The sequence below is a fragment of the Podarcis erhardii genome (assembly GCF_964252035.2).
Source record: "Podarcis erhardii genome assembly, chromosome: 7".
Classification (NCBI taxonomy): domain Eukaryota; kingdom Metazoa; phylum Chordata; class Lepidosauria; order Squamata; family Lacertidae; genus Podarcis; species Podarcis erhardii.
Genome location: NC_138511.1, coordinates 22525722 through 22552570, shown reverse-complemented (window position 1 = coordinate 22552570; position 26849 = coordinate 22525722). Strand labels below are relative to the sequence as shown.

The 26849-nt window shown below is 47.7% G+C and overlaps 1 protein-coding gene across 1 annotated transcript; it reads left to right on the top strand.

The window, feature by feature from the left end:
- Positions 1–13988: 13988 nt before the first annotated feature.
- Positions 13989–26249, top strand: TMEM52 (transmembrane protein 52). The gene is made up of 5 exons (XM_081870501.1): positions 13989–14381; positions 18584–18627; positions 19036–19080; positions 23623–23792; positions 25129–26249. Exons 1-5 carry the CDS (start codon positions 14004–14006, stop codon positions 25551–25553), a joined length of 1062 nt encoding a protein of 353 aa, XP_081726627.1. The 5' UTR covers positions 13989–14003; the 3' UTR covers positions 25554–26249.
- Positions 26250–26849: the final 600 nt, after the last annotated feature.

Below are 26849 nucleotides of genomic sequence, written 5' to 3'. Positions count from 1 at the left end.
TCTCTCTCTCACACAGAGAGCTACACACCTAAACACCCAGCACTTTTTGGGGAAAGCATTCCAGTTGTACCTGGTATTCACCAGCTGTGTGTTTTGTCTCATGCTGTTTGCTGATTGTCTTTTGATAATGATGACGGAGGAGGAAAAAGAGAGAAAAATGCTTCCGGGACCATTCAGGAAAAAAAGAAAGAAAAAAAGATTCCAGAAATACAGGAGTGATTGGGTTGCCATATCCTGGCTAGCAGAGCAAAAAATGGATTGTGGCATAGTCCCCATAAAAAGGGGTGGGTGAGGTACTAGGTTATATCCAGTGCAGACCCTTTGAAATTAATGGACCTGATTAATTTAGGGCCATTAATTTGAACAGATCTACTCTGAGTGGGACTCATACTAGATACAACCCATCGTGATTTAACAGGAGTTGGCAAAGAGTACAGTGGTACCTCGGGTTACATACGCTTCAGGTTACAGATGCTTCAGGTTACAGACTCCGCTAACCCAGAAATAGTACCTCGGGTTAAGAACTTTACCTCAGGATGAGAACAGAAATTGTGCGGCAGCAGCAGGAGGCCCCATTAGCTAAAGTGGTGCTTCAGGTTAAGAACAGTTTCAAGTTAAGAACAGACCTCCGGAACGAATTAAGTACTTAACCTGAGGTACCACTGTACAGTGAAATATGTTGGAATGATACAGTTGGGACCCACAACAAAACGTTGCAGTATGAAGTGCTCCTTGTTCAGAATTCTTGCCAGTCCATTCCATACCCACCCTCAATGTTCAGCCAGCTGCATTTCTTCCTAAACCTCTTACCCTGATAGGTTTTCCTTAGGAAAAACAACTGAGCAGTCTGAATGTTCATAAGCATTCCATGAGCACTCTGAACCTGGGTGAAGGGATCGCTCCATTAGCAGAGGCTTCGCAGCAGATATCTCTGGACTGTACCATAGTTGGATTACATCGTATACCCAATCCCTGGAGTAACTGGATAGGCACTTTTTAAGTACCCATGGGAGGGAGATGGAGATGTTCTGCTGGGGGCCTAAGGACCTCTTCTCTGTTTCCCCAGACCAGGGGGACAGGAATTTCAGTTCAGACTGGGAGTTTGTATAGCTCAGGGCTCCCTATGCCAACCACTTGGCTCTCAACCAGGCCCTAATCTGGGCAGGTGCCTCCTCTTCCCAAGTGGCCTCACTTCCTTCTAAGTTAAGGTTACCAGGTGTCCCTGTTTCCTGGGGACAGTCCCTGGATGTACAAATCAGTCCCCATACAAAATCCTATCATTCCTACTGAAGTTGAAAAGTGTCCCCGGATTTATTGAAAAAAATCTGGTAACCTTATTCTAAGTGGACAGACAGGGTGACCACTCATAAATCCTGCGATAGCTCAGTTGTTGGAGCACAAGATTCTGAATCTCAGGGTTGTGGGTTTGAGCCCCAGTTGGGCAAAAGATTCCTGTATTGCAGGGGGAAGGACTAGATGACCCTAAATTATCTAAATTAATCACAAATTGACAAAAGAGGGTGCCAATTTGCATAACACCTGCATATGCTAGTTTGCAGTCAGAGATGCCAGTTTAGAAAGAACTGCTATAATTTAAGTAGAAATCTAGCACGTTTCACCATAGTCAGAGAGGCTGTGACCTGTTTGCCTTTGGTCCAGGTGCTTAACCACTGGTACACAACTTCACTCTCCTGCTCTCCCTTCTCACGGTTCTTCATCTTTAAGCCTAGTGTGGTTCGGACAGCCCTTCAGATAGAACCACTTTGGATAGAGGAGTGTCCTCTATAAAGTAGGGCCCCATGGCTGTGGTGGCCCTGAAATTCCTGCCTGACGTGAATTCCTTCTGCTTCTGTGGCCATGGGAGGCAGGTTGGGGTAGGGAGGTCTGAGAGCTGGTCAGAAATCCAAGCAGCTATTTTGGGGACCTCCAGCCCCATGGCAGATACAGTGGTACCTCAGATTAAGAACTTAATTCGTTCTGGAGGTCCATTCTTAACCTGAAACTGTTCTTAACCTGAGGTACCACTTTAGCTAATGGGGCCTCCCACTGCTGCCACGCAATTTCTGTTCTCATCCTGAAGCAAAGTTCTTAACCCGAGGTACTATTTCTGGGTTAGCGGAGTCTGTAAGCTGTCTGTAACCTGAAGCGTCTGTAACCCGAGGTACCACTGTATATGCAAATCCATTGGCTCCTCAGAGTCACTGGTAGAGAGAACCCTGCTCCCCATTCTTCTCCTCTGAGGCTTGGGCAGGGCTGAATCCCGGATCACTGACCTGGACCTGATCAGCCAAGGCAGGTGGAAGTGACCCGAGTAACTTGCTTTGCTTCGGTTGGGTGGCTTTGAAAAGATTGCAAAGAATAGGAAGGGCGTAGTCCTTCCTGAGAGAACCTGAAAATCGAACAGGAGGCAAATGCAGCCTCACTTATTTATACTAAGAATAGCTACCCACTCACTCTCTCAAGTGTAGGAATCTTACACTGCTGTGAAGAGTCACCTCCCATGACTAGCAGCGGGAGGAAAATAAAATATGCAAGATTTAAGGAGCAAAATAAAATTTACAAATGTGTACCAGCTGTAGAGTTCAACTTTTGCGTGTGCTAGTGAATTTAGGCAACCTTGGTGCAGAATTTCTTTTTATCATTACAGGACGCGGGTGGCGCTGTGGGTTAAACCACAGAGCCTAGGACTTGCAGATCAGAAGGTCGGCGGTTCGAATCCCCACGACGGGGTGAGCTCCCGTTGCTCGGTCCCTGCTCCTGCCAACCTAGCAGTTCGAAAGCACGTCAAAGTGCAAGTAGATAAATAGGTACCGCTCTGGCGGGCAGGTAAACGGCATTTCCGTGTGCTGCTCTGGTTTGCCAGAAGCGGCTTAGTCATGCTGGCCACATGACCCGGAAGCTGTACGCTGGCTCCCTCGGCCAATAAAGTGAGATGAGCACCGCAAGCCCAGAGTCGGTCACGACTGGACCTAATGGTCGGGGGTCCCTTTACCTTACCTTTTATGTTATCAGCACAGTCACATAGTTCTATTTGTGTACATCCCACAAGATTTGTGATGCACCTGGATGTCCAGCCTTGTCAAGTGCAATATCTCTCCCGCCACACTCATGCCAATCAAGAGGCAATAATGTTTTCAAAGAATCCAAGCCAATGATGTGTGATTTCCTCTCAATTGTGTCCTGTCCCCCACACTTAGCAAAGAATGTCAGGTTGTGCGCAAATGACCTTTTAACCCAGAAAGCAAACACACAAGCTCTTAAAAAGAAAAGAAAAAAACCACACACACACAAAAATGCTTTTAAAGCTGCTTTGAGAGACAGGTGGAACCACCTAATTAGCTCCAGCTACCTCGCTCAGGCCTTGAAATCACAGAATTAAATCCTCCCTCAATGCAGTGGCGTAGCGTGGGTTGTCAGCACCCGGGGCAAGGCAAGTGATTTGCGCCCCCTAACCCGTGGATTTGCGCCCCCTAACCCTAACCCCCAGATGTTGCGCCCCCCCTGCACCCCCCACGCTACGCCACTGCGGAGTCGTCCGCCATCCTGAGCCAGCGGACCGACCGATCGCTCGCCCGCCCGGAGCCGCTGCGGCCGGAGAGCTGCGCCCGATCGCTCTGCGCCCTCTGCCCGCCGCTGGCTCTAGGCCAAACCCCGGGCCCGACTCGGGAAGCAAATACTGCGCATGAGAGGAAAAGATGCGCAAACCCCCGGCGCAGGCGCCCCGCTTGTTGACACGGGAGGGGAGGGGGGGAGAGGAAACGCTGCTGGTGCTGCTGCTCCTCGGCAGCGGCTCCTCCTCTTAGCCCGCCCTGCTTACATTTGCGCCAATCCCCACCCACTAAAGCCTTCGCGCCTCCCAATGGGAAGCCTTGCCGGGCGGCGGCCTCTGCTGCCTGAGAGTTCTAAAGCCACGCCCACTTTCCCAGAGACTGGCTGTTCTGAGGGATCCAGGGCAGGGCCGGCGTGCGCGCGCGCTTCTTGCTGCCCGGGCGCTTGCTCTAATCCCGCCTTCCCTGGGAGGGAGGGACGGCGGTGGCCGCGAGCGTCTGGGGTGGGGCGCGCGCTGGCTCTCCCTGGCGGCCCCCGCGCCTGGCGTTCTATCAGCGCGCCCGCCCGCCTCCTCTCTCTTTCCCCACCCATCCTCCACGTGCTGCGCTCTAACCCGGAGTTAGAAGGGAATTAGAACACGCCCCCCGTGTGGGGTGGTTTTTTTTTTTGCTGCTTCTTCTTTTTTTAGGGCTTTAAAGTTATGCTTAATATCTGCAACACATTGAGTGCTCGTCCAGAAAAGTTGAGACTCACCCTCCAGTGCTATGCTCATGAGGCGCTTTCCTTCTCGTTGCTTAGGACTTCGTAGCAGCGGGGGAACCGCCAAAAAAGCCCCTTCGGGCGCGCGGGAGGAGCGAGCCGCCCGCTTTCCCGCCCTCGCCGGCCTCCTGGGGCGCACGCAGCGCTCGCGCCCTCCGCAGCCCGCCCAAACGCGCGCCAATGCCGGGCGGGCGACGCGCCCCCTCCGGGAAGCGCGATGTAGGCGCCGCTCCTGCACCCGACGGCCTTTTCTGCAGGGCTTCTAGCTGCAAGCGGGTGTGCGCGCAGAAAGCGGCGCCTGGGCTGGGGAGCGCGCAGCCTCGTCCTTTCCATCGCAGCCAGCACTGTGAGAGAGAGAGTGAGCCACCAGGACCAGGTAGGGGCAGAGAGCTCCGAGTGCGCCCCAAAAAATGTTGCGCCCGGTGCGGCTGGCACCCCTTGCACCCCCCACGCTACGCCACTGCCTCAATGGTCCCAATACTTTGTCCCTTCAGGGCTCAAGCAATTCTTTTTTATTGTTTAAAAAAAAAGGTTGCCTGCTTTAATTGTGTAAGGAGAACCTTTCATTCAAAGGCAACTGGCAAGGTCTAAGCAGACCTCCCAACCGAGAGAACTCTGATGTGATCTGGCATTCAGTGCATCTTCACATTTTTAACATGTGCATTATGTCTAGAAATAAAATTGCAAATAACACCAGCTGGAATGTGTGTGTGTGTGTCAGGGGGAGTGATCCTTTTCGGGACTGCAATGGGTGTTGGTTAATCTCTTTCTCTCCCCACTTGGGTTGATGGTTGGATTACTCCTCTAGATTTCAATCGTGAAGAAATCCTCCAGTGGCGCGAAAGGAATCATGCTCACAGCACTGGATACAACCTTAAGGCTTTCTTTCAGAGAAGGGTTTTTTTTTGGGGGGGGGTGTTGAATGCTGTCTCCCTGGTTTTTATATGTACAGTAGCCAGTTGTTTGACCGTGATCCTAGTTTTAAAATATGTAAGTGATGTTAAGTCATTTGAACCATTATTACAGCATTTTTGTGTACCGTACTTTTCCGTGTACAGTGGTACCTCGGGTTAAATACGCTTCAGGTTACATACACTTCAGGTTACAGACTCTGCTAACCCAGAAATAATACCTTGGGTTAAGAACTTTGCTTCAGGATGAGAACAGAAATCGTGCCCCAGCGGCGCAGCAGCAGCAGGAGGCCCCATTAGCTAAAGTGGTGCTTCAGGTTAAGAACAGTTTCAGGTTAAGAACTGACCTCCGGAACGTATTAAGTACTTAACCCGAGGTACCACTGTATAAGACTAGGGTTTTTTAAATTTAAAATTATGTTCAAAATTGTGGGTCATCTTATACATGGATACAATCTCCCTCCATTTTCTCAATTTTGAGTCCCCAAAAATAGGGGGCGTCTTATACATGGGGGCATGTTATACATGAAAAAATACGGTATTTTGTGGTTCTGTTTTGTAAGCCTCTTTGAGTTCATTGCATAAAGAAATGTGGGCAATGCACTTTAAAATAAAATGTGATGCCATGCATCTCACCAATGGGGCTGTAGTATATAGTGCTTTCTCTTTTGTAATGTTTGGTGCGATTTGATTTTCAGAATGAAAACTTTATTATTATACGGAAGGTGAAAACAAAACAAAAATGCAGTAATTGTATATTCAATTCAGCTCATAAGTTTATTGTTCTAGCCAGAGGCCATGGGAAATTTGTATTAAGCCATAGTATCAATAAAATTATTTGGGATGTCCATAATATAAGAATCCTTTAAAAAAAAAGGTTTTGCCAAGTTGCATTAAAACAAAATTCCCTTGTCCATCTCCGACAGTTCCAATTCTAATATTATTTTGGCTTTTTAAATCTAATTTGCTAACATCCATGAAATGAGAGAGAGAAATTACCAGAGACACTAACAAATTCAAATCCAGCTTGATTTCAGATTAAACCTCTTAACCATCACAACAATTTATAGCAATTTTATTGAACTTTTTTCTGACCCCCCCCCCCAACAGGTGCATAGACGGCTAAGCACCATTTATACCTATGACATTGTTTGCTGAAAATCATAATCTTAGAGTAATTTGTAGATAGGCTTTCCTGTTTACAGTATGTGCTGAACACCTCCAAGGGATTTTTGAGGCCCAACTGGGAAAAAGAGGATATTTATATATAATTAGACAGACAGGTATTTATATATAATTAGACAGGCAGACTTACAGGGTTGTGGTGAGCATAAAATAGGGAGGGAATAACAATGTACACCACCTTGAGCTCCTTGGAGGAAAAAGTGAGAGAAATGTAATATAATAATAATAATAATAATAATAATAATAATAATAATAATAATAATAATAATTTATAATTTGTACCCCACCAATCTGGCTGGGTTTCCCCAGCCACTCTGGGCGGCTTCCACAGAGACCAAAGATACACTAAAATGTCACACATTAAAAACTTCCCTGAAGTTTGTAATATATAACATATATTACATGTATTATATGTAATATATTACATATATTACATGTAATATATAACATGCACGCAAACACCCACACCCACCCACCCACACACACCCGTTAGGAGAATTTCACTCACAGTAAACTAGCTTTTAATGTCTCTTGCGTATAATAAGAATGCAAGCATGTCACCACTCTGTTTTTATTGGCTGTTTTCCAAAGTTCCAAAGGCAGGGGTGGGGTGAGGCTGCTCTCAGAAAACAATGCGGTTGTGATGCGGTGGCGAGAGAAGTGGGAGAGGACAGGTTAACACAGACATAGGCAAACTCAGCCCTCCAGATGTTTTGGGACTACAACTCCCATCATCCCTGACCATTGGTCCTGTTAGCTAGGGATGATGGGAGTTGTAGTCCCAAAACATCTGGAGGGCCGAGTTTGCATATGCCTGGGTTAACAGGACTGCTTTAGTCCTCTCTGGTGGTGGTGGTCAGGAGGGAAAGAGAAGGAATTGGGGAAGGGGGCAAGGACAACTGACTGGGAGATAAGGGGGCATTTGGAGGAGTGTAAGGGAATAGGGATGGGAGGGTGGGGTTGTGTGTGTGTGTGTGTTTTAGGCCTCCCGCAGTTGGGGGAAGAAAGCTGGAGGAACGGGTGAGGACAGGTGGAGTTTGCTGGGGTTAAAGGGGGAATTTGCAGTGCTGTAGAACAAGAGGGGGCATTGGGGAGGCATATGAGTTCTAGCAAGGGAGTCATGCCTGTTAAGTTGTGGGTGAACATATCAGACGACACAGCGATTCTTCAAGCAGCTCTTGTTTATTCACAGGCCAGAAGAGAACTGAACTGAAGGGTTCAGCCAGCCTGCTTATATAAAGCTCCAGTACAACGTAACTGTAACAACTTTCTGTAACTATCCAATCACTGAACGTCACTTTCGATCCCTTATTTGCATATGTGGACCTGAAATATCTACAGTATCCCCCTGCTGGCTCAGGGTGAGAACTTCAGTACATAACAATACCTATGGCTGAGGGGTGTTTAAAGGGAGGGCTGTGGAAAGGAAAAAAGGTGTGTGTAAGAGAGAAAGTGTGTGGCCCTTTTAGGATTCTGCAGTGGGAATATAAGCATGTTCAATTTTATGTACAAAACATTAATGCCAGGTGTCATTGAATGTAGATTTTTTCAATTTCGTTGTTCTGTATGGGACAATGACAAAAAAGATTATCGTATCGTCCTCCAACTCCCATCAGCCCCAGCACCTTGGTCAACAGTCAAAGAAAGATCGGAGCTGGAGTCCTATGACATCCGCAGGGCCTTGGGTTCGTTGCACCTGGCATGCGCAGAAATGACACTTTTGCAACTGGACGCGTTCCCTTTCTAGCCTGCTTCTTTGGCTTTCTAGGCTTCTCCCAGAATGGAAAGTATATTGAGACTAGAATGCAGACATGTCTCTTGTGGGTGGTCTGCAGAAGTGTCTGCTGTGGTGGGCAGCTCTGTTGCCCAGTGGTTGGCATCATGGCAGCAGCTGGGGGCCCCAGGAAGCGACGTCAGGAGTGTGGCTGCAGGAGGCGAGAGTAAGAAGGAGCAAGGATGCTACATCATCTTCACTTCTCCTTGCAGCCTGAAATAGGGTTGGGTCAGAGGGGAGAGGACGCTCCTTGCTGGGCAGGGCTGGGGATCCATTTATAGATCTCTCTGTACAGTTGCCAAGTTCCTAATGCGTCATATCATCCCACTCGATCACTGAGATCATCTGCAAGAGTGTCAGTGGGAGATCCCTGAGGTTCATTTGACAATGACAACAAGGAACCAAGCCTTTAGTGTCATTGCCCTGGTCCTGTGGAACACCTTGCCACTAGATTCAACAGGCGTCTTCTGTGCCAACTTTTAAATGCCTGCTCAAAGCTTTTCTATCCCTATGCAGGCAATTAAGAACACCATTCCTCAGTGGTCAATTGGTGTCTGTTTTTACCTTTTTATGGCTTTTATTGTATAGTTTCATGTTTTTATTGCTGTAAACTTAGATGTATACCTCTGTGCCATAAAAATATATTTTTTATAAATAAATTCGTGAAGAAAAATAAATTGGGCACGGCCTCAACATCCCCAGTATGCTGTCCATCAGCCCAGGGGGTTGGTCTGCCTGTTACTGCCCTCAGCAGGTGTTGGTCTCTCTGCCTTCCAATGGTCAGGTCTTGGATTTAGCGGGATGATACCATGCAAGCCCCATTCTATAAGGAGAACCAGAATTCAGGGGTTGTACCCAACAAAGCTCTATTGAGAGCAGAACCACTGAAATAAACGGAACCCACTTTGTCCCGTCTGTCATAGCAGCAGGTGACAGAAAGGAAGGATTGAAATGTGTGAGATGGTGGAAGAAGACAGTTATGTTCTGGGGATTAATTGAGGAGGCGGGGAGAACCATGTAACCCACCTAGGAAAAAGGTGGAATACAAATGCAATAAACGTGTCTTAAAACACAACAGGTGGAAATGATGTTGCTGCATTTCAGGATGCTAATGTGTCCCCATCGCCTTGTTCACCAGCCTTTCTGCAAAGGGATGCATTGCCTTCTCTGTACATTTTACTTGCTTTTGGGTGGTGACTCAGGATAGCAACACGTAACTGGAGCACAATGTGTGTCAGCTGCTCTTTCCGCTGTCAGCTGGGATCCCCTTGGCCCTGCCTTGCCAGCTCTGTAATTGGACTGCATCGTGAGAGAAGGGCTGGGCATATCCTCCAAAAATACTCCTTTAGGCAACCAGAAGAAATGACCTCATGGGGGAAATTATGAGCAGGTCAGCTCTCAGGTCAGTATCAGTCATGCTTCTCTAATGTGAAACTAAGCATGAGTTGGGATTTTCTTTTGTCTTTTCCATATTAGGGTGTAACAGTAGTTGGAATTTTTTCTGAAGCATTCAAAACAACCCTGTAAGGTAGGCTTATTATTAGTACAGTGGTACCTCGGGTTACAGACGCTTCAGGTTACATACGCTTCAGGTTACAGACTCCGCTAACCCAGAAATAGTACCTCGGGTTAAGAACTTTACCTCAGGATGAGAACAGAAATCGTGCGGCAGCAGCGGGAGGCCCCATTAGCTAAAGTGGTATCTCGGGTTAAGAACAGTTTCAGGTTAAGAATGGACCTCCAGAACGAATTAAGTTCTTAACCCGAGGTACCACTGTATTAGTATTATTATACCCTGCCTTTTCCCCTGACACGGACTCAAGGTGGCTTGCAGATAAAAACAAGAACAGCTAAAAACATTCAGGGGCGGGGAACAATATTTATTTTTAAAAAAATTAAACATGTATAGTTTTAATTATATCAATATCTACATTAAAAATCTATTAAAACCATACGAATTACAATAAAAAAGCACTGCACAAGCCCTTTTATTAAAACTAGCCAGTTCCCAAAAGCCTGTTAAAACAAGAAAGTCTTTACCTGCTGGCAGAAGGACAACAATGGAACCAGTCTAGCTTCTCTGAGGAGGTGGGGGGGGGGTTTGCCAAAGTCTGGGAGCAACCACCAAGAAGGCCCTCTCCTGTGTCCCCACCAAGCCTGCTTGTAGGGGTGGCAGGACCAAGAGAAGGGCCTCCCTGAAGATCTCCAAACCCGGGCAGGTTTGCACAAGGGAATATGGATTTCAGAGAGCTTGGACCTAAGCTGCACAGGGCTGTATAGGTCATCACCGGCACTTAGAATTGTGCCTGAAAACAGACTGGCAGCCAGTGAAGCTGTTCTAGCAAGAGAGTTGTGTGCTCCCTAGAACCAGCCCCAGTCAACAATCTGGATTCGGCTCTTTGAGCCAGCTGAAGTTTCTGAGCGCTTTTTAAAGTGTGTTACAGTCATGCAAATGGGATGTAACTAAAGAATGTGTCACTATGGCCAAATCATCTCAAGGTTAAGGGTGCTGCTGGTGCACTAGCGATAACTGTGAGAATGCACTCCCAGACACCACAGAGACCTGAGTCCAGAAGCCCATACGAACTGCGAACCTGTGTCTTCAGGGGGAGTCTTGTTACCCCATCCAGAACAGGCTGAATCCATATTCCCAGTTCTGCATTCCGACTGACCCAAGAGCACCTCAGTCTTGTCTGGGTTAGGTTTAAACTTGTTCACCCTCACCCAGTCCATTAGGATGGCAGACACTGGTTTAGAACCAAGACAGCTTGTTGGATTTAGGTGGAATGGAGAAATAGAGCTGGGTGTCTTCACAGTACTGGTGATACTGAACCTGAAATTCCAGGCAACCTCTCCCAGCAGTTCCATGTATATGTTAAATAAAATTGGGGGGGGGGGGCAGAACAAGACCCTGAAAGACCCCACAGGTGAACGGCCAAGGTGTTGAACCCTCAGCACCACCTTTATAATAAAACACTTAGCTCAATTGGTTAGAGCATGGTGCTGAGAACGTCAAGGTTGCAGGTTCGAGCTCTGTATGGGACAGCTGCATATTCCTGCATTGCAGGGGGTTGGACTAGATGGTCCTCAGGGTCCCTTCTAACTCTACAATTATAGGGTTCTGGATTTGCCCCTCCAGGAAGGAATGGAGCCACCGTAAAACAGTAACAGCAAACGCTTTGATTTGCAGAGGTTGCTGGTTTGCTTTGTGACTGGGAGGGCAGAAGGCAGGGAGCCCGGATGGCAGGTTCAGATAAAAGGCAACTAATTCTAGTTTTGTCCCCATCCCCTTCCCTGCCAAGTTGTACAAGGGTAATACTGAGACTACGGAGGAGGAAGGTGACAGGCAAGGCCACCCTGTGAACTGGTTGTAAGAAGGGAGGTAGGTGGTTGAGAACAAATGGAAGATGGTGCCCTAGTTGGTAGAGCACAATTTCAGGGTTGTGGGTTCAAGTCCCATGTTGGGCAAAACATTCCTGCATTGCAGGGGTGATCCTAGTGTGATCCTTCCAACTCTACAATTCTGATTCTCTGATTCTCCACTGATTTGTGGTGATTACACACACCTTTTTCATTGCTGGATTATTAGCAATTCAACCCACAAATTATATCTGTGGGAAGGTATTTCATTTGAGGTTCTGCTGGACAATATTTTATTGATCTGCTTCCTTTCTCACCTCTGAAATCCCAGCTGCCCTCCATAGGAAACGCAGGAAGCTGCCTAACACTGAATCAGACCATTAGTCCTTCTTAACTCACTATCGTCTACACTGACCGGCAGCGGCTCTCAAGGATTTGGGGCAGAGAACTCCCCCAGCCTTACCTACAGCTGTTGGGGGATTGAATCTGGGACCCTGTGCCACTGAGAGCGGAAGACTCGTAATCTGGTGAACTGGGTTCGCTTCCCCGCTCCTCCACCCAGCTTCCCCAGCTGGGTGACCTTGGGCTAGTCACACTTCTCTGAAGTCTCTCACCCTCATTCACCTCACAGAGTGTTTGTTGTGGGGGAGGAAGGGAAAGGAGATTGTTAGCCGCTTTGAGACTCCTTAGGGTAGTGATAAAGCGGGATATCAATTCCAAACTCTTCCTCCTCCTCCTCCTCCTCCTCCTCTTCTTCTTCTTCTTCTTCTTCTTCTTCTTCTTCTATCAAACCCAAAGCAACTCCCACTTAAGAGATCCATAGGGTGGCGCTGTGGATTAAATCACAGAGCCTAGGACTTGCCAATCAGAAGGTCGGTGGTTCGAATCTCCGCGACGGGGTGAGCGCCCGTTGCTCGGTCCCTGCTCCTGCCAACCTAGCAGTTCGAAAGCACGTCAAAGTGCAAGTAGATAAATAGGTACTGCTCCGACGGGAAGGTAAACGGCGTTTCCGTGCACTGCTCTGGTTTATCAGAAGCACTTTAGTCATGCTGGCCACATGACCCTCTGTACGGAAGCTGTACGTCGGGCTCCCTCGGCCAATAAAGCAAGATGAGCTCCGCAAACCCAGAGTCGGCCACGACTGGACCTAATGGTCAGGGGTCCATTTACCTTTACCTGATTACCAGCAGTCTGTATATATATACTGGCACAACATGAAGGTGCATTTTACAGGGTGAAGTAGGCAAGGCTTTATTTGCAAATGCAAGTCACAGCAGCTGGCAAGCGAAAGCATGCATAAGGTGAGCCAATCCTTGGGTCTTATCAACCAGTGAGGCAGAAGGCTGCAGCATTCCTCAGAGTCTTAAGCAGTTTGCTGAGAAGTTCAGCCCTCTAGTGAGTTTGTGGCAGAGACGAGATTCAAGGAGAGGGCCGTACCATTTAACAGTCACTGCTTTCCCACCTCCAGCCATAAATTCTGGGGAGTATAGTTTGTCAAAGGTGCTGAGCATAGTAGTTCTGTGATGGGCAACATACAGCTCCCAGGATTATTTGGGGAAAGCTCATGGCTGTTGAAGTGGTATAATAGTGATTTGAATGTGTGGTACGTATGCAACCTCGGAATAGGCCTCACTTAGTCGTGTCTACTCAGTGGGTCTACTCTGAATAGTAGGTTAAGTACTTAATTTGTTCTGGAGGTCCATTCTTAACCTGAAACTGTTCTTAACTTGAAGCACCACTTTAGTCAATGGGGCCTTCTGCTGCCGTGCCGCTGGAGGACGATTTCTGTTCTCATCCTGAAGCAAAGTTCTTAACCTGAAGCACTATTTCTAGGTTAGTGGAGTCTGTAACCTGAAGCGTATGTAACCCGAGGTACAGTACCACTGTACTAATGATGGGTACAACAAATGATTAAGGAGAAATTTGATTCAGTTTGCATTAAAAGGCAGGCCTACCTAATCCACACTTTCTGGAACAATAGGTGAAGCAAACCACAGCCATCCTTCAAAAGCCGCACACCTCTGAATTTTGCCATGTAGTTTTTCAGCCAACAGCATGTACAAAAATGGATGGACTGGGGTAAAGCATGCATTAGAAGCCCAGTACTTAAAATAACATACCAAAGTTATTAGTGGAAAATCGTTTGTGGGGTGTGTGCATATATTAGGATATATGTGCATATATCCCCCACCCGCAAAAATGTTGACTTATGATGACTTGAACTTCTGAATGATTTGTAAATTCCGCCATTTAATGCTGGAGCTCCCCTCTGAAATTCCTTTGTCCTAATGCTGCAATCTTAAAATTGCTCTGCGGGTTGCGGGGGGAGGGGGGATAGCGCCGGGTGGGCGGAATTAGGCTTCGTTTCCATTCAACCGGTGACTTTTCTCAGACACACACCCCGTTGAGTCATCGCTTTGGGCCTACCTCCGCTCCCCGAGAACCTCGTGGAGGGAGAGCATCCCATGGGTGCAAAGAAATCCCCCTCCCGCTTGCAAAATCCTAATCCGTTGCAGCAACCCAGCGGGGGAACAAAGCAAGCGCGGGAAAGCCAGCAGTGGGCGGGGCCAATTGGGGAAGGGGCGGGGCCCGAGGAGAGAGAGATCGCTTTGCAAAGCGGCTACAGCCGAGGAGTGCGCGCCAAGCGCAGGAGCGACTGTTTGGGTGTCTTCCGAAGGGGGCGCGGGGCGGTTTTTTCCCGCGTGCGTGAAAGACAAAAGAGCCTCGGCGTCCTCGGGCGAAAAGCGGGGAACGGGCGAGGCGACTCCCCTTCGCTTTCCATGGCTGCGGCACAGCGAGCGAGCTGCTTCTCCTACAAAATCTTCCTTTTCGCTCTGCTGGAGGTGGGTGCCGCAGTGGGCTACGTTTAGTGGGTGGGTGGATCGGGGGCGGGGGGTTGCATTTCCGTTTCGGGGCTGATCGCTGGCTGGGATCGTCCGTTTATTTATTTTATTTTATTTTATTTTGCTTTCCTTGCTAGCATAGCTTCGCGCCGCTTGCGAACCGGCTTGTGGTTCGCCCCGCAGCCGATCGGAGTGGCTCCGTCTGCGGCTCTGGGGAAAAAAATGCTTTTCTGTTTGAATGTCGCCCTTTGTGGGGGGGGGGGCGGCTCTCCTTCAGACCTTTCTTCTTTCTCGCACGCACAGCCCTCCCTGCCGTCCTCCTTCTCTGCCGTTTTCTGTCGTTTTAAGCACGTTTCTTGTAGCCTGTTCACAGTATCCCTAAACGATCCGGATCTAGATGGGTGGGTGTGTGAATTTCAGTGGGTCCTACTCTCCGAGCTTAGTTGAATACAGCCCCTGAGATTTAGCTCTCCTTATCTACTGGGGTTTGCTGAGTTTTGCCTTCTTAGATCTTAAGACCAGTGGTAACTGGTGACCATTAGGGCTTCCAAGGCAGGGAGACCAGCAGGCAGAGGCAGAGCCCTCCCCTGGACTGGTTGTTAACGAGGCAGGTGAAAGCAGACTTATCAGTCCTGATGATGACAAAGTGAGAAAGATGTATACATTTAATCAGATCAGAATCTCGGTTCTGACAGAGCCAAGTGGTCCAGAAATCATGTTGGGAGGGCTTCAAGTTCTATTGGTCTAAATCAAGGGTGGGGGAATCTGTGGTCCTCCCAGATGTTGGGACTACAACTCCCATCTGTCTTGTCCATGGGCAATGCTGATTGGGGCTGATGGGAGTTGTAGTTCAGTAACAGCTAGAGGGCCACCCCAGCCTATGAACGGGATTTGCACGTCTATGGCTGGAGCCGCACCCCCTCTTCCATATATGCACGAATCAAAAGGCATCTTCATTTGTGTTGTTCCGAGCAGTTACTGAATTGGTTTGGGTTTTGCATCATCTACCTATTTCTCTTTTTTTCTTTTGCCAGAATCCATATAATTTTATCAGTCTTTTGCTTTTCATTTCACTTTAATAGTTAAGGCATGGTTTTCCCTTTAAAATCCTGAATTAATGAACAGGCTTCCATGTAAACAGCTTTGTATTTTTAGCTGTATACCATTGCTGAAAAGGATTCTTGGACAGGGGTGCAGTTGGGCAATTTTAGACTCTGGGCTTGTTAGCTGGATATGTACCCTAAAGTCCTGGCTGTAGGTGGTCCCAGCAGCAACTGACTGGTGATACATGATACCTGCTTCCTGCCCCCTCCCAAAATAACCCTCCCTGTGCAAGATACTTGGAAGTTTTAGATTTGGGAATATTTGTTTTGCTTTAAAATAATTTATATATGTTGCCCTTTCTAGATAATGAATGCAAAAAGAGCAGTGCTGGATCAGGCCAGTGGCCCACCTAGTGTAGCCTACTGATTTCCCACTGGCTAATCAGAAGCCCCAAATGGGTAATCCGCAAGTGGGACCGCAATGTCCGACTTGTGATTCCCAGCAACTCATAGCATAGGCTGTCTCTGACAATGGAAGTGGAGCAGAACCATCGGGGTTAGTAGCCATTGGAGAAGCTAAGCTGGTCAAGGTCTGGTAAGTGGCCGGATCCTTGAAGTCTTTCAGCCCCACTCACCTCACAGAGTGTTTGTTGTGCGGGAGGAAGGGAAAGGAGATTGTGAGCCGCTTTGAGGCTCCTTCGGGTAGTGATAAAGCGGGATATCAAATCCAAACTTTGCTTTTAGATTCCATGGCAGAAGGAAGCCGGGATATAGATGCAAGAAAATAAATCAGTTAAATATCATTGAAGGCACCTTAGTAGAATTCACTAAAAACATGTATACAGTGGTACCTTGGGTTACATACGCTTCAGGTTACAGACTCCGCTAACACAGAAATAGTACCTTGGGTTAAGAACTTTGCTTCAGGATGAGAACAGAAATCGTCCTCCAGCGGCACAGCAGCAGCAGGAGGCCCCATTAGCTAAAGTGGTGCTTCAGGTTAAGAGCAGTTTTAGGTTAAGAACGGACCTCCGGAATGAATTAAGTACCTAACCCGAGGTACCACTGTACAATTAACAACAGCAACAAACGCAAGATTCTTTTTTTAAAATGCTGATACTGCAAAAAAAAGAAAAATGTTCGCAAGCAGCAGCATATCTGTTCAAAGTAACTTTAAGTTTCCAATATGCTGGGGGCAAGGTTTGGACAGCTGAAGAATGGCTTGCCATGACATGTGCAATAAAATGGATCATAAGCTTACTTCTTGGTTGGGTAGCTACATTGAGTGACTTTGCAAAGTCAATCAATAAAAGGTCCAGTGTTTATGTAGCACTTTTTGTGTGTATGTATTAATTTCCTTCATAGCCCACCTTTCCTGCAAGGAGCTCCCTGCCCCTCCGTTTTATCTATGCAGCAACCCTGTGAGGTTGGTTAAGTTAAGAGACATGTCACCGGGTGAACTTCAAGGCTGCGTGGAGATTTAAACGCTGGTCTCCCAGTCCTTAGTCCAACCACCATCCTACCCTGGCTCTACACACACACACACAGCAATTTAGGATACCAATGCGTGCATCGGATAAGACTACTCCACTAAAGCTTATGCCACAATAAATTTGCAGGCACTGCAGGGCTTTGTTTTCACTGCAACAAGCCCACAACACAGCTCCCCCTTGGAAATTGAACTCTAAATGCAGTGGCCTTGCTTGCACACAGTAGCAGGCAGCACTGTGTGCATCCCCCAGAACAAATGGAGAGGTGGTAGATGCCAGTTTTCACTGCGCTGACCTTTGTTCTTGGTATATCAACAACGGCTCAGAGGGAGGTCAGGAGAGGGGCACAGCCCCACCATGCTATCTGCTACCGCTTGCATGTCACTCTAAACCATGGTTTCCGAAACTTGGGTCTCCAGTTGTTTTTGGACTACAGCTCCCATCATCCCTGACTGCTGGACCTGCTAGCTAGGCATGATGGGACTTGTAGTTTTAAAACAGCTAGAGACCCAGATTTGTGAAGCCTTGCTCTAAACCATAGTTAAGCTGAAAGTGACTAGCTTGCTTCCCCCAGGCACAGTGGAGGACACTCTCCCTGTCACTAGTACGCAAGTGTCTATTCGTAGCATGTTTATCATCTGTATGTGGAATAAGGAGGAGTACTGCCTTGTTCTTTGCCTCAGTCAGCAAAACATCTTTGGCCAGCCCTAGCTTGCTTGTTCATCTGTGAAACTGTGTGTGGTTTTTTGAACCAACCATGGTTACAACCAACCATGGTTTAGCTCTGCATATGAGCAAAGTTGCTGGACTTAAAAGAGATGCGAAAGTTTTAACTGCCTTGCCACTATACAGTGGTACCTCGGGTTACAGACACTTCAGGTCACAGACTCCGCTAACCCATAAATAATACCTCGGGTTAAGAACTTTGCTTTAGGATGAGAACAGAAATTGTGCTCCGGCGGTACACAGGCAGCAGGAGGCCCCATTAGCTAAAGTGGTGCTTCAGGTTAAGAACAGTTTCAGGTTAAGAACAGACCTCCAGAACGAATTAAGTACTTAACCCGAGGTACCACTGTATATATATTCACCTCCTTATTCATCAGCTGCAAACCTCAGCCTTATGCGTTCTCATAAATCTGGGATTGCAAAATACTGGTCGTTCTCTTTCATGAGCATCCCATGAGCATCTTCCTAGCTCTTTTGGATGAGAGAGTGGTGGATTAGAGGGATCTTTTGTTTGATCCAGTAAGAGTAAGGCAAGTCTTGTGAGAGTGGTATGTTGTTTAGAGCAAGCAGTGTGGAAACGCAGGCCTGGGGGCTCATTGTATCCCTCCATCCCACTCCCACCGGTCCCTTAGAAGTCTCGCCAGGCCACACCACTCACCAAGGCTTGCTTTGCATCCCAAGTGTTTTTGCCTGGCTGGGCTATGCCTCTTGCTTGCCTGGATAGATGACAGAGAGGGGTGTGGGAACATGTGTAGAAACTTGGGTACTGTGCAGAGGCCACGCTAACAATTGTTGCCTTGGAAGAATGTCCTGAATGGAATGTGGCCCTCAAGCTGAAAAAGGGTTCCCCGGCTCAGTTTCAGAGCCATAGAATTCTGTTCCTGCAGCATTTAGTTCTAGTTTTCTGTTCTAAATCCATTATTTCTCTTTTCCTTACTTCCAGGCCCTGCCTGCCTTTGCTGAGATTCACTGCAGTAACCCGCAAGGGTAAGTAATAACCTGCATGAGGTGCTTTTCTTTGACGGCAATGTGTCTCCATCTGAAAGCTTTATTTAAATAAGGAAAGGCCTGGGAGAAATTTTCTAGTTTGCATCTAACCTTGGCCACACACTCAACCGGGATTTCTTTTATCTTCAGTTCCCCATCTGCGATGTGGAAAGTATAATTGCTTGGCCTGCTTTTGTTTGGTGTTTTTTTGGGAGACCTGTGTCCCTCCAGCTTTAGTTAGGCTGCCGCTGGAATCATCCCATGGGAATGGCAGCCAGCAACATCTGGCAAGCCAGGGGTTCCCTGTCCTCCATTGCGTAAAAGTTAGAGAGGGATCATGTGTGTGAGCTGCATCAAAAATCCGAGGCTCGATGAGTGATGCCCCATTTCCTTGTCTTCATTTTCCAGGTGCACTCAGCAGGGAACCAGTTGGACAAGCCTGTGGTATGTCTGGTGAGTTCAGATCAGTTTTCGGCCTTGGCTTTATTTGTTTCAGGAAGTCGCTGGCAGACATTGTCTCTCCCCCTCGGCCCCCACTTTGCTCATTCTGCACAGGCAAAAACATTCAAGGAAGGTGTTGAGCGGGGCCAATAAGGGGCGTGGCCTGGGGCAACCACAGAGGGCCAGATTGAAAGGCCTGAGGGGCCACATCCAGCAGCCCATCTCCGTCTCCTCTTTCCTCTCTCCTTTTATACTGGAGAAAGAGAGGCAGCATGTGTATTTCATTTCTGTTTACTTTGTGACCATGCCTTGTTCAGATCCTGACAATAGCTCCATTCACTGCCCTGTTTGAAGAGGAAGTTAGCAAAGCAGAAATGCAACCGGTAGATAAACAAATGACCACCTTTCCTGTTACACAGTCTGAGTGCATTATGAAACGAGCAGGTTGTGATAAAGCCATTGTGTGACTAATTTGGAGCAACTACTTAGGGATGTTAAAGGAGGGTTTGGAGATGCTGGAGCCGGGGGCAACAGTTACTGTTCTTTAAGCTTGTTGGGTGTGCAGTGGGCCAGGGATCCAATTTCAAATCCCTTCCCTTGGCTGCACTTTGGAGCCAGCCCTTTGGTTAATCAAGCCCCAGAGGTAAGGAACTGGATCTGGGCAGAAGGCCAGATCACTATCTCCCCCACCCTTTGTTGGACAGGTGGGCGGGGCTCCCAACTGGCAGACACGTGACATCAGGTGACTTCTTTGCCCAGTTCATCCTTTGCAGAGTGCTTTGCAAGGCTGTCTTTTGAAGCGCTTTGCAAGGTGGCCCTTTGAAAAGGGGTTTTGCTGGCTGGTGTTTGATGCCTTGGAAAAAGAGGCGTTTTCTCCCTCTGGTTTGTTGTTGCCACAAGCAAGTCTTAAAAGACAGGAAGGCACTCAAGAGACCTTCTTGTAATGGGGCTGTTTTTCCGACACATACTAGCATGAGAGGGTTTTTTTCCTCCTAGCCCAGCACTGGGATGAGGATGAAAAATGCTTCTTTATCTCCCCACAGCAGCACTGCCATGGGGAGAAAAAAAATGTCCTCTGGGTCAGAATGTTTTTGTCTGCATGTGTGCATTGGTCAGTACAGTTACCCCACCTGGCATGTGGCCCTTGGAGGAACTATCAAGCTTAAGTGTGGCCCTCAGGCCTAAAACTGTTAGCCGATCTTAACAAAATCACTCAACGCTTCAGTAAAAAATAAAATAAAATTTCGCCTGGCACTTAGAAAACCAACCTTGATGGTGCCAGGGGTGTTTCCCTGGGAGATTACCTGTAATGACAACAAGCAGGCGCAAAACTTGGTGCTGCTGGAAGGTTAGTAGGTCATGTGGTGACCTCTCAACCTTCCTGTCCCCTGGAGGTCTATGGAAATCTCACTAATAAGTAACGATTAGGGACAGGTGGTGACGAGCCCGTGATGGTGAGGATGTGTTACTAGGTGCCTCAGAAAAGGAAAACAAAACAGGGCCGGCTGCAATCCCACTTGACAAGAATCCTGGCATAGTTGGGAATGAAGTAATATTTCCTTCCCCCAGTTGCTCTCATGGAACATTTTTGTTATAAAACTCCCTCACTTTCACAAGCCAACACGTGGAGCCCTTTAGCCATTGAGAACTTGGCACATGAAGGAGCCCTCTGGGCTTATGCTGTGTCAAACCAGCATCGCTCCTTGCTTGGCCTGTAATCAACTGAAACTCATTGCATCATCCACTCAGTGGCAAAACCAGCCCAGTGATGAGAAACAGGTATTTTCTCTCCGCCTACTTCCTGTTTCATCCCCCCCCCCCCCCAGGAATCTCTAAAAAAGGCAAATGGGTCCACAAATAGCTAAAAACGTTCCCTGGACCATACTATTCCTTAGAGTAGGGATGGCCAGTCCTATCACCCAGGAGTGGAATTCAGCTAAGTTTTACTCAGAGGAGACCTTACAACTTTATTATATTTGTTAAGAGGGTTTTTAAAACCAAGTGGGGAGGGGGAAGCAAGCAGCGCAGTTTTGACACCTCTCAAGTGGGCGCCATTGCTGGTTCCACAGCAGGGAGGGAGAGAGAGGATGGTGAGTTCTGGCACCTCCCCATGCCCCCGAATAATAGCCCTGCATATGCACACAGTGACCCATTTTGTGTGCGTGTGTGTTTTCCATTCCCAGCCCCCATGTGCACCAGCAGAACTTGCATAAGCACCCCCCGGCCCTGTTCTACTCTCTTCCAGGTGCAAAAGGACCTGCGCGCCTGCAATTGCGCATCAATTGGACACTCTTAAAATGGTCGCTGCCTGCATATTATTATTATTATTATTATTATTATTATTATTATTATTATTATTTTATTTAAATTTGTGCACTGCCCTTCACCTGAAGATCACAGCCATTCCCAATAAAAGAGGGCAAAATGCCACCACTCTTCAGATTAAGGGCCAAAAGTCGTGAGTTATTGATGTCTACTAGCTACCATAGCTATGCCTTGCCTTCACCGTTTGAGGCAACAGTGCTTCTGAATAGGAATATCAGTTGCTGGAAACAACAGGAGAGGAGATAGCTCTTGTGCTAAAGTCCTGCTCGCAGGTCTCCCTTTGAAGTACCCAGCAGGCTCCTATTCCATTAATGTCCATTCTGTGATTCCAAAAGAGGAGCCACAGCGTTGCAGTTTTAAAACCAGGGAGGAAGGGGACATAATGTAATAACAAGACAGGTCTGCTCTCTGTGAATTACAGTGGTACCTCAGATTAAGTACTTAATTCGTTCTGGAGGTCCGTTCTTAACCTGAAACTGTTCTTAACCTGAAGCACCACATTAGCTAATGGGGTCTCCTGCTGCTGCCACGCTGCCGGAGCCCGATTTCTGTTCACATCCTGAAGCAAAGTTCTTAACCTGAAACACTATTTCTGGGTTAGCGGAGTCTGTAACCTGAAGCGTATGTAACCTGAGGTACCACTGTATTGCAAAACAATCTTGTGATCTGATCCTTCATGGAAAATTGTTTACCAGTAGTTTTCGTCATCCAGTGACATAGGTATGAATGGCCAGTTTACGGATTTATTGCTCAATGATGCTGTGAGAACGTAAATGTTTTTCTTCTGAGAGAAGCAGGTGGGGAAAAATCGAACCGCATATTTTGAGTGCCTTTTGTAGCCTCGCTGAATGTGGAAAGAGGCCGCCTTCTCTCTGCTCATCTGATTGGCATTCAGCTCTCGTTTCACATACTTCCTGGGAGTAATTTGGGGTCTCGATGGCATTGGCTGGTTACTTTTCCAACCGCCTGCCCTCCTCTAATGTAGATTTGCATCCGGAAATGTTGGACTGAAACATTTTTATGTTTGCCGATTATAAACATGAAAGCAAATAAACAGTTTCATTTTAAAAAATATATATTGAGGCAGTATACAGCGCAGAAGAAGAAAAATCGGCAAAAGGCATCCATAAAAACATAATAGAAAACACTTTTTTGCTAAAAGGAGGGTGTTTGTTATTACTTACTTGTTTTAAGTATTTCTATACTACCTTTTCCTCCAAGGAGCTCGAGGTAGCATACATTGCTCTTTCCCCTCTCATTTTATCTGCACAACAACCCTGTGAGATAGGGTGGGCTGAGAGACAGTGAGTGTCCCAAGGTTACCCAGTTGGCTTCATGGCTGAGTGGAGGGATTTGAACCCTGGTCTCTCAGCTCCTAGTCTGACACTCCAACACAGTGTTTCTCAAACTTGGGCCCCCAGCTGTTATTATTATTATTATTATTATTATTATTATTAATTTATTTATACCCCACCCATCTGGCTGGGTTTCCCCGGCCACTCTAGACGGTTTCCAGCACTTATAAAACATAATCCCTGACCACATGTCCTGCAAGCTAAGGATTATGGGAGTTGTAACCCAACAACAGCTGGGGAGCCCAAGTTTGAGAAATACTGCTCTAACTGTTGCACCACACTGTCTCGTAGTTGTTAATACTCATTAAAGTATTTGGCGCACTAAGCATACCCTATTTCCCTAAGCAGCTTTTGGTATGCAGCAATCGGCCACAACGCCATATGCCAGTATCGGAATGATTGACCCACTTGCCATATTGTGCTGAGGGTTCCTTCCCTTCTGGGCAGCCTTAGGTGGGGGGCTGCATGGCAGTGGTGGGTGGGGCCAGAGGCAGACGTTGGTTGGAGCAACGCATGTAAATTTACTTTTGTGCATTAGGCTAGTTTCTACACCACACAGACATATATACCCAGTCTCTCTCCTCCATCCAGACAAGCAAGAGACATGTTCGGAGTTCAAGGACACATCCCAGACAGACAGAAACATTCAAGGAGGATGCAAAGCAGGCCACTGAGGGGGTGTGGCCTGTAGGGAGTTCCAAGGGCCAAATAGAGAGACCTGGGAGCCTTAATTCAGCCCCCAAGCCTGAGGTTCCTTGCCCCTGCTCAGTTCCCTGTGCTTTGACTGCAGCAGACGTCCTCCTTGCTAAATATCATGGGAGCCTACACTGCAGGGTCCGTTGGCTGATGTGGGGCTCTGCCTCTTTTCCTTCAGGCTCATCCTGCTCACAGTGTTTCTGCTGCTGCTGTGTGGCATAGGCGCCAGCTGTGTCCGGTTTTGCTGCCGTAAGAAGAGGCCCCCAATTCAGACTTTTCCGCCTCATGCCCACGACCTCACCATCATCCCCATGGACCACGACAGCACCGCCCACAGCACCGTCACCTGTGAGTATTTGGCAATCCCAAATTTTGGGAGCCGTTTGGGGGGGGGGAGTGAGGGAGAAATCTATCCGATCTTGCAGCTGGAAAACAGTGTGGAGATGGGTTGTTTTCATCCATTCATTCAATATGTACACTGGCGGGGGAACCAAAGGTCCAAAAGCAGTCCCACCAAGCCCTATCCTTTGGCTCTCTCCCTGGGCCCCAATCCTTGCAGGCCCTACTCTGCCGAGTGTTTTTGCCTTGTTGGAATTTGACTTTGCACAGTAGGAGGGTCGCCAAACCCACCCGTCAATCTTCTGACATCATCAAGTGATGTCAGCAGAGGCGGGCAGGGTTCAATCCTGCTTGGTGCTGCTTTGCCACAGCGTTCCTTGCAGAGAACCCGCTGGCAAAGCAGACCCCTTCAAGAGAGCAAGATTGACTTACTGCACCATCTGCCGATGAGCTGAGTTCTAATCTCCTTGGCTGCCACTTTGCCAGTGTGCTCCCTGCGACGAATGTTCTGGTGAAGCGGAACTCTTGCCCCATGGGTCAACTTCAGTCACCTGACATGATCAGGACTTTGGGCAATTTGACAAATAAGTGGTCTCGCACATCAGTCAGAGTTGACCTGTGTTGACCTGCTGGGCTGAAAAAGGATCTTCACTCGTGTTGTGAAGTATGTTTAGGTTATCTAGGCAAATAATAGTACTGCTCTATTCTGCTTTGGTCAAACCATACCTGGAGCACTGTGTCCAGTTCTGGGTTCTGGGCACCACAGTTTAAGAAGGATATCGACAAGTTGGAACGTGTGCAGAGGAGGGCAACCAAGATGATAGATGGTCTAGAAATCAAGCCTTAAGAGGAACGGTTGCAGGAGTTGGGTCTGTTTAGCCTGGAGAAGAGAAGACTGAGAGGCGATAGGATAGCCATCTTCAATTATCTGAAGGGTTGCCTCTTGGAAGCCAGCTTGTTTTCTGCTGTGCCAGAGCGTAAGACCCGAACCAGTGGATTCAAATTACAAGAAAGGAGATTGTGACTAAACAGTAGGAACTGTTTGATAGTGGAACAGACTCTCTTTCCTTTGAGGTTTTGAAGCAGAGATTGGATGGCCATCTGTCAGGGATTCTTTAGCTGTTACTCCTGCATTGCATGGGGTTGGACTAGATGACCCTGGAGGGGGGCTCCCTTACAACTCTACAGTTCTTTGTGCACCACCTTTGCCCTAAAAGGTATCCTAAAATACCTGAAATAAGCCCTGTGAATGGTCCAGGGACCTGCCTTCCCACCATCCCTTCTGTCGAACATTTGTTATGCTGACCTCCTAAAATGAACACTTTTCTGTGTTTTCCCTTTGCAGCATACAGCTCTCTGCAGTATCCTCAGAACCTCCCACTTCCCCTGCCCTTCAGAGAGGTGGATAGGAGTATGGCAAGCCCTCCGGCGTACAGCCTGTATGCCATTGAAATGCCGCCATCTTACGACGAGGCCATCAAGATGGCCAAGCCCTGCACTGAGACTCCAGTTGTTGTCCAGAAACTGGACAGCTGCACCTCGGAACAAATAGCCCCTGAGGAACAAAGTCAGACACAGACGCCGCTGGAAGCGTCGTCAAACGACAACCCTGAGACGTCATCAAACGACAACCCTGAGACGTCGTCAAGTGACAACCCTGAGTCGCCGTCAAACAACAACCCTGAGACATTGTCAAACAACAACCCTGAGGCAGTACAAGGAGGCCCTGGGGTTCCGGAAGCTTCCACAGAAGAGCAGCCGCAACCGTAGCCCAGCCCAGTGGGAAGAACTGTTGGGCATGAGAAAACTGACTGTGTATGTACTTGGTTAGCGTGGAGAGGGTCAGAAGAGACCTGTTACACGGAAGGAATGTCTGCTGCCGGTTGTTATAACTTTCCATTGACGTTTCAAGGGTACCGAAGGGAACGGCAGGTTAAAAATACCGCTCTCTGCATGCGAGTGTGAAAAACGATGCTGTGGACTTAATATGGCTGTGGAGACAGGGTGGGGGCGGAGAAGAGCCTCTCTTGAAAGGACACCATGTGACCAGGCAAGGGGAAATGGCCGCTGGTTGGGCTTCAACAGAGGCCTGTTCCCCTTGTGGTGAGGTGAAGAAACGAGGCAAAACCGAATAGAGGTTCTTGCTGCCTTCTTCTGAGAAGATTGAACTATCCAGCAAATTGCTGAAGTACTGGGTTCGTTGCTATGTAACGGCAGACGACCTTTGACTCCGATGGTTGTTTTAATGCTCCATGTTTTATCTGTAGGTAGAGGGGGGTGCGGGACAGGGGAAGGGGGGGTGGGAGGTTTTGATAATACTGGTCTAATCTGAAAGGCCGAAACCCCTTTCTAAGCAACTATCCCTATCCAAATCTGAAGAGATTTGTCCAGTTTTGTTCCAAAGATTCAGTTCCCTCAAAAAAAGAAATGTCTGGTTTGAAATGTAAATATATACATATACCATAATGCTAATGCGTCCTGTGCATTTGGGAATAGTGAATTGTTGGTGTGTGTGTTTTAATCAAGGGAGGGGGGTGTTTCTTAAGAAATACAGGCTGACAAATCGCCCTCTAAGGAATGCTTAGTAAACAAGTGAAGACCTGTTTGAGAGGATCTGTGACATATCTTCATATAACGAGTGGAAACACGTTTCACTAAGCCCTTTTAAGAAGGGATAGTCCCCGGTGTTTAGTTTTTGTTCAGTTGTTATTGGTGCTAGTCTAGTCCATAGTAAATCCCTCCGCTGACTTCACCTTTTGGGAGAGGTCTTTAGAGAAAAGGCAAGTTAAAGAGGCTACACAATAGCAGTTCATAAAATTATGCAGCACATATTAAACTGTGGAACTCGCTCCCACAGGAGGCAGTGATGCTTACCAACCTGAGTGGCTTTAAAAAGGATTAGACAAATTCAGGGAGAAGGTCAGCGATGGCAGGTAGCCATGTTGCCTATGCTTTGCCTCTGCTGTCAGAGACTGTATGCCTCTGAATAACAGTCGTTGGGAATTGCAGTTGGACAGTGCTGATCCCCTCATGCCCTGCTTCTCACAGGCAGCCGCAGCAAGAACA

Excerpts from the sequence above, each read along its gene's own strand:
- TMEM52 (XM_081870501.1), top strand. The coding sequence starts at position 14,004 with ATGGGTGCAAAGAAATCCCCCTCCCGCTTGCAAAATCCTAATCCGTTG. Across the intron at positions 18,628-19,035 it reads CACTGCAGTAACCCGCAAGG|GTGCACTCAGCAGGGAACCA; the intron begins GTAAGTAATAAC and ends TTCATTTTCCAG. Across the intron at positions 19,081-23,622 it reads ACAAGCCTGTGGTATGTCTG|GCTCATCCTGCTCACAGTGT; the intron begins GTGAGTTCAGAT and ends CTTTTCCTTCAG.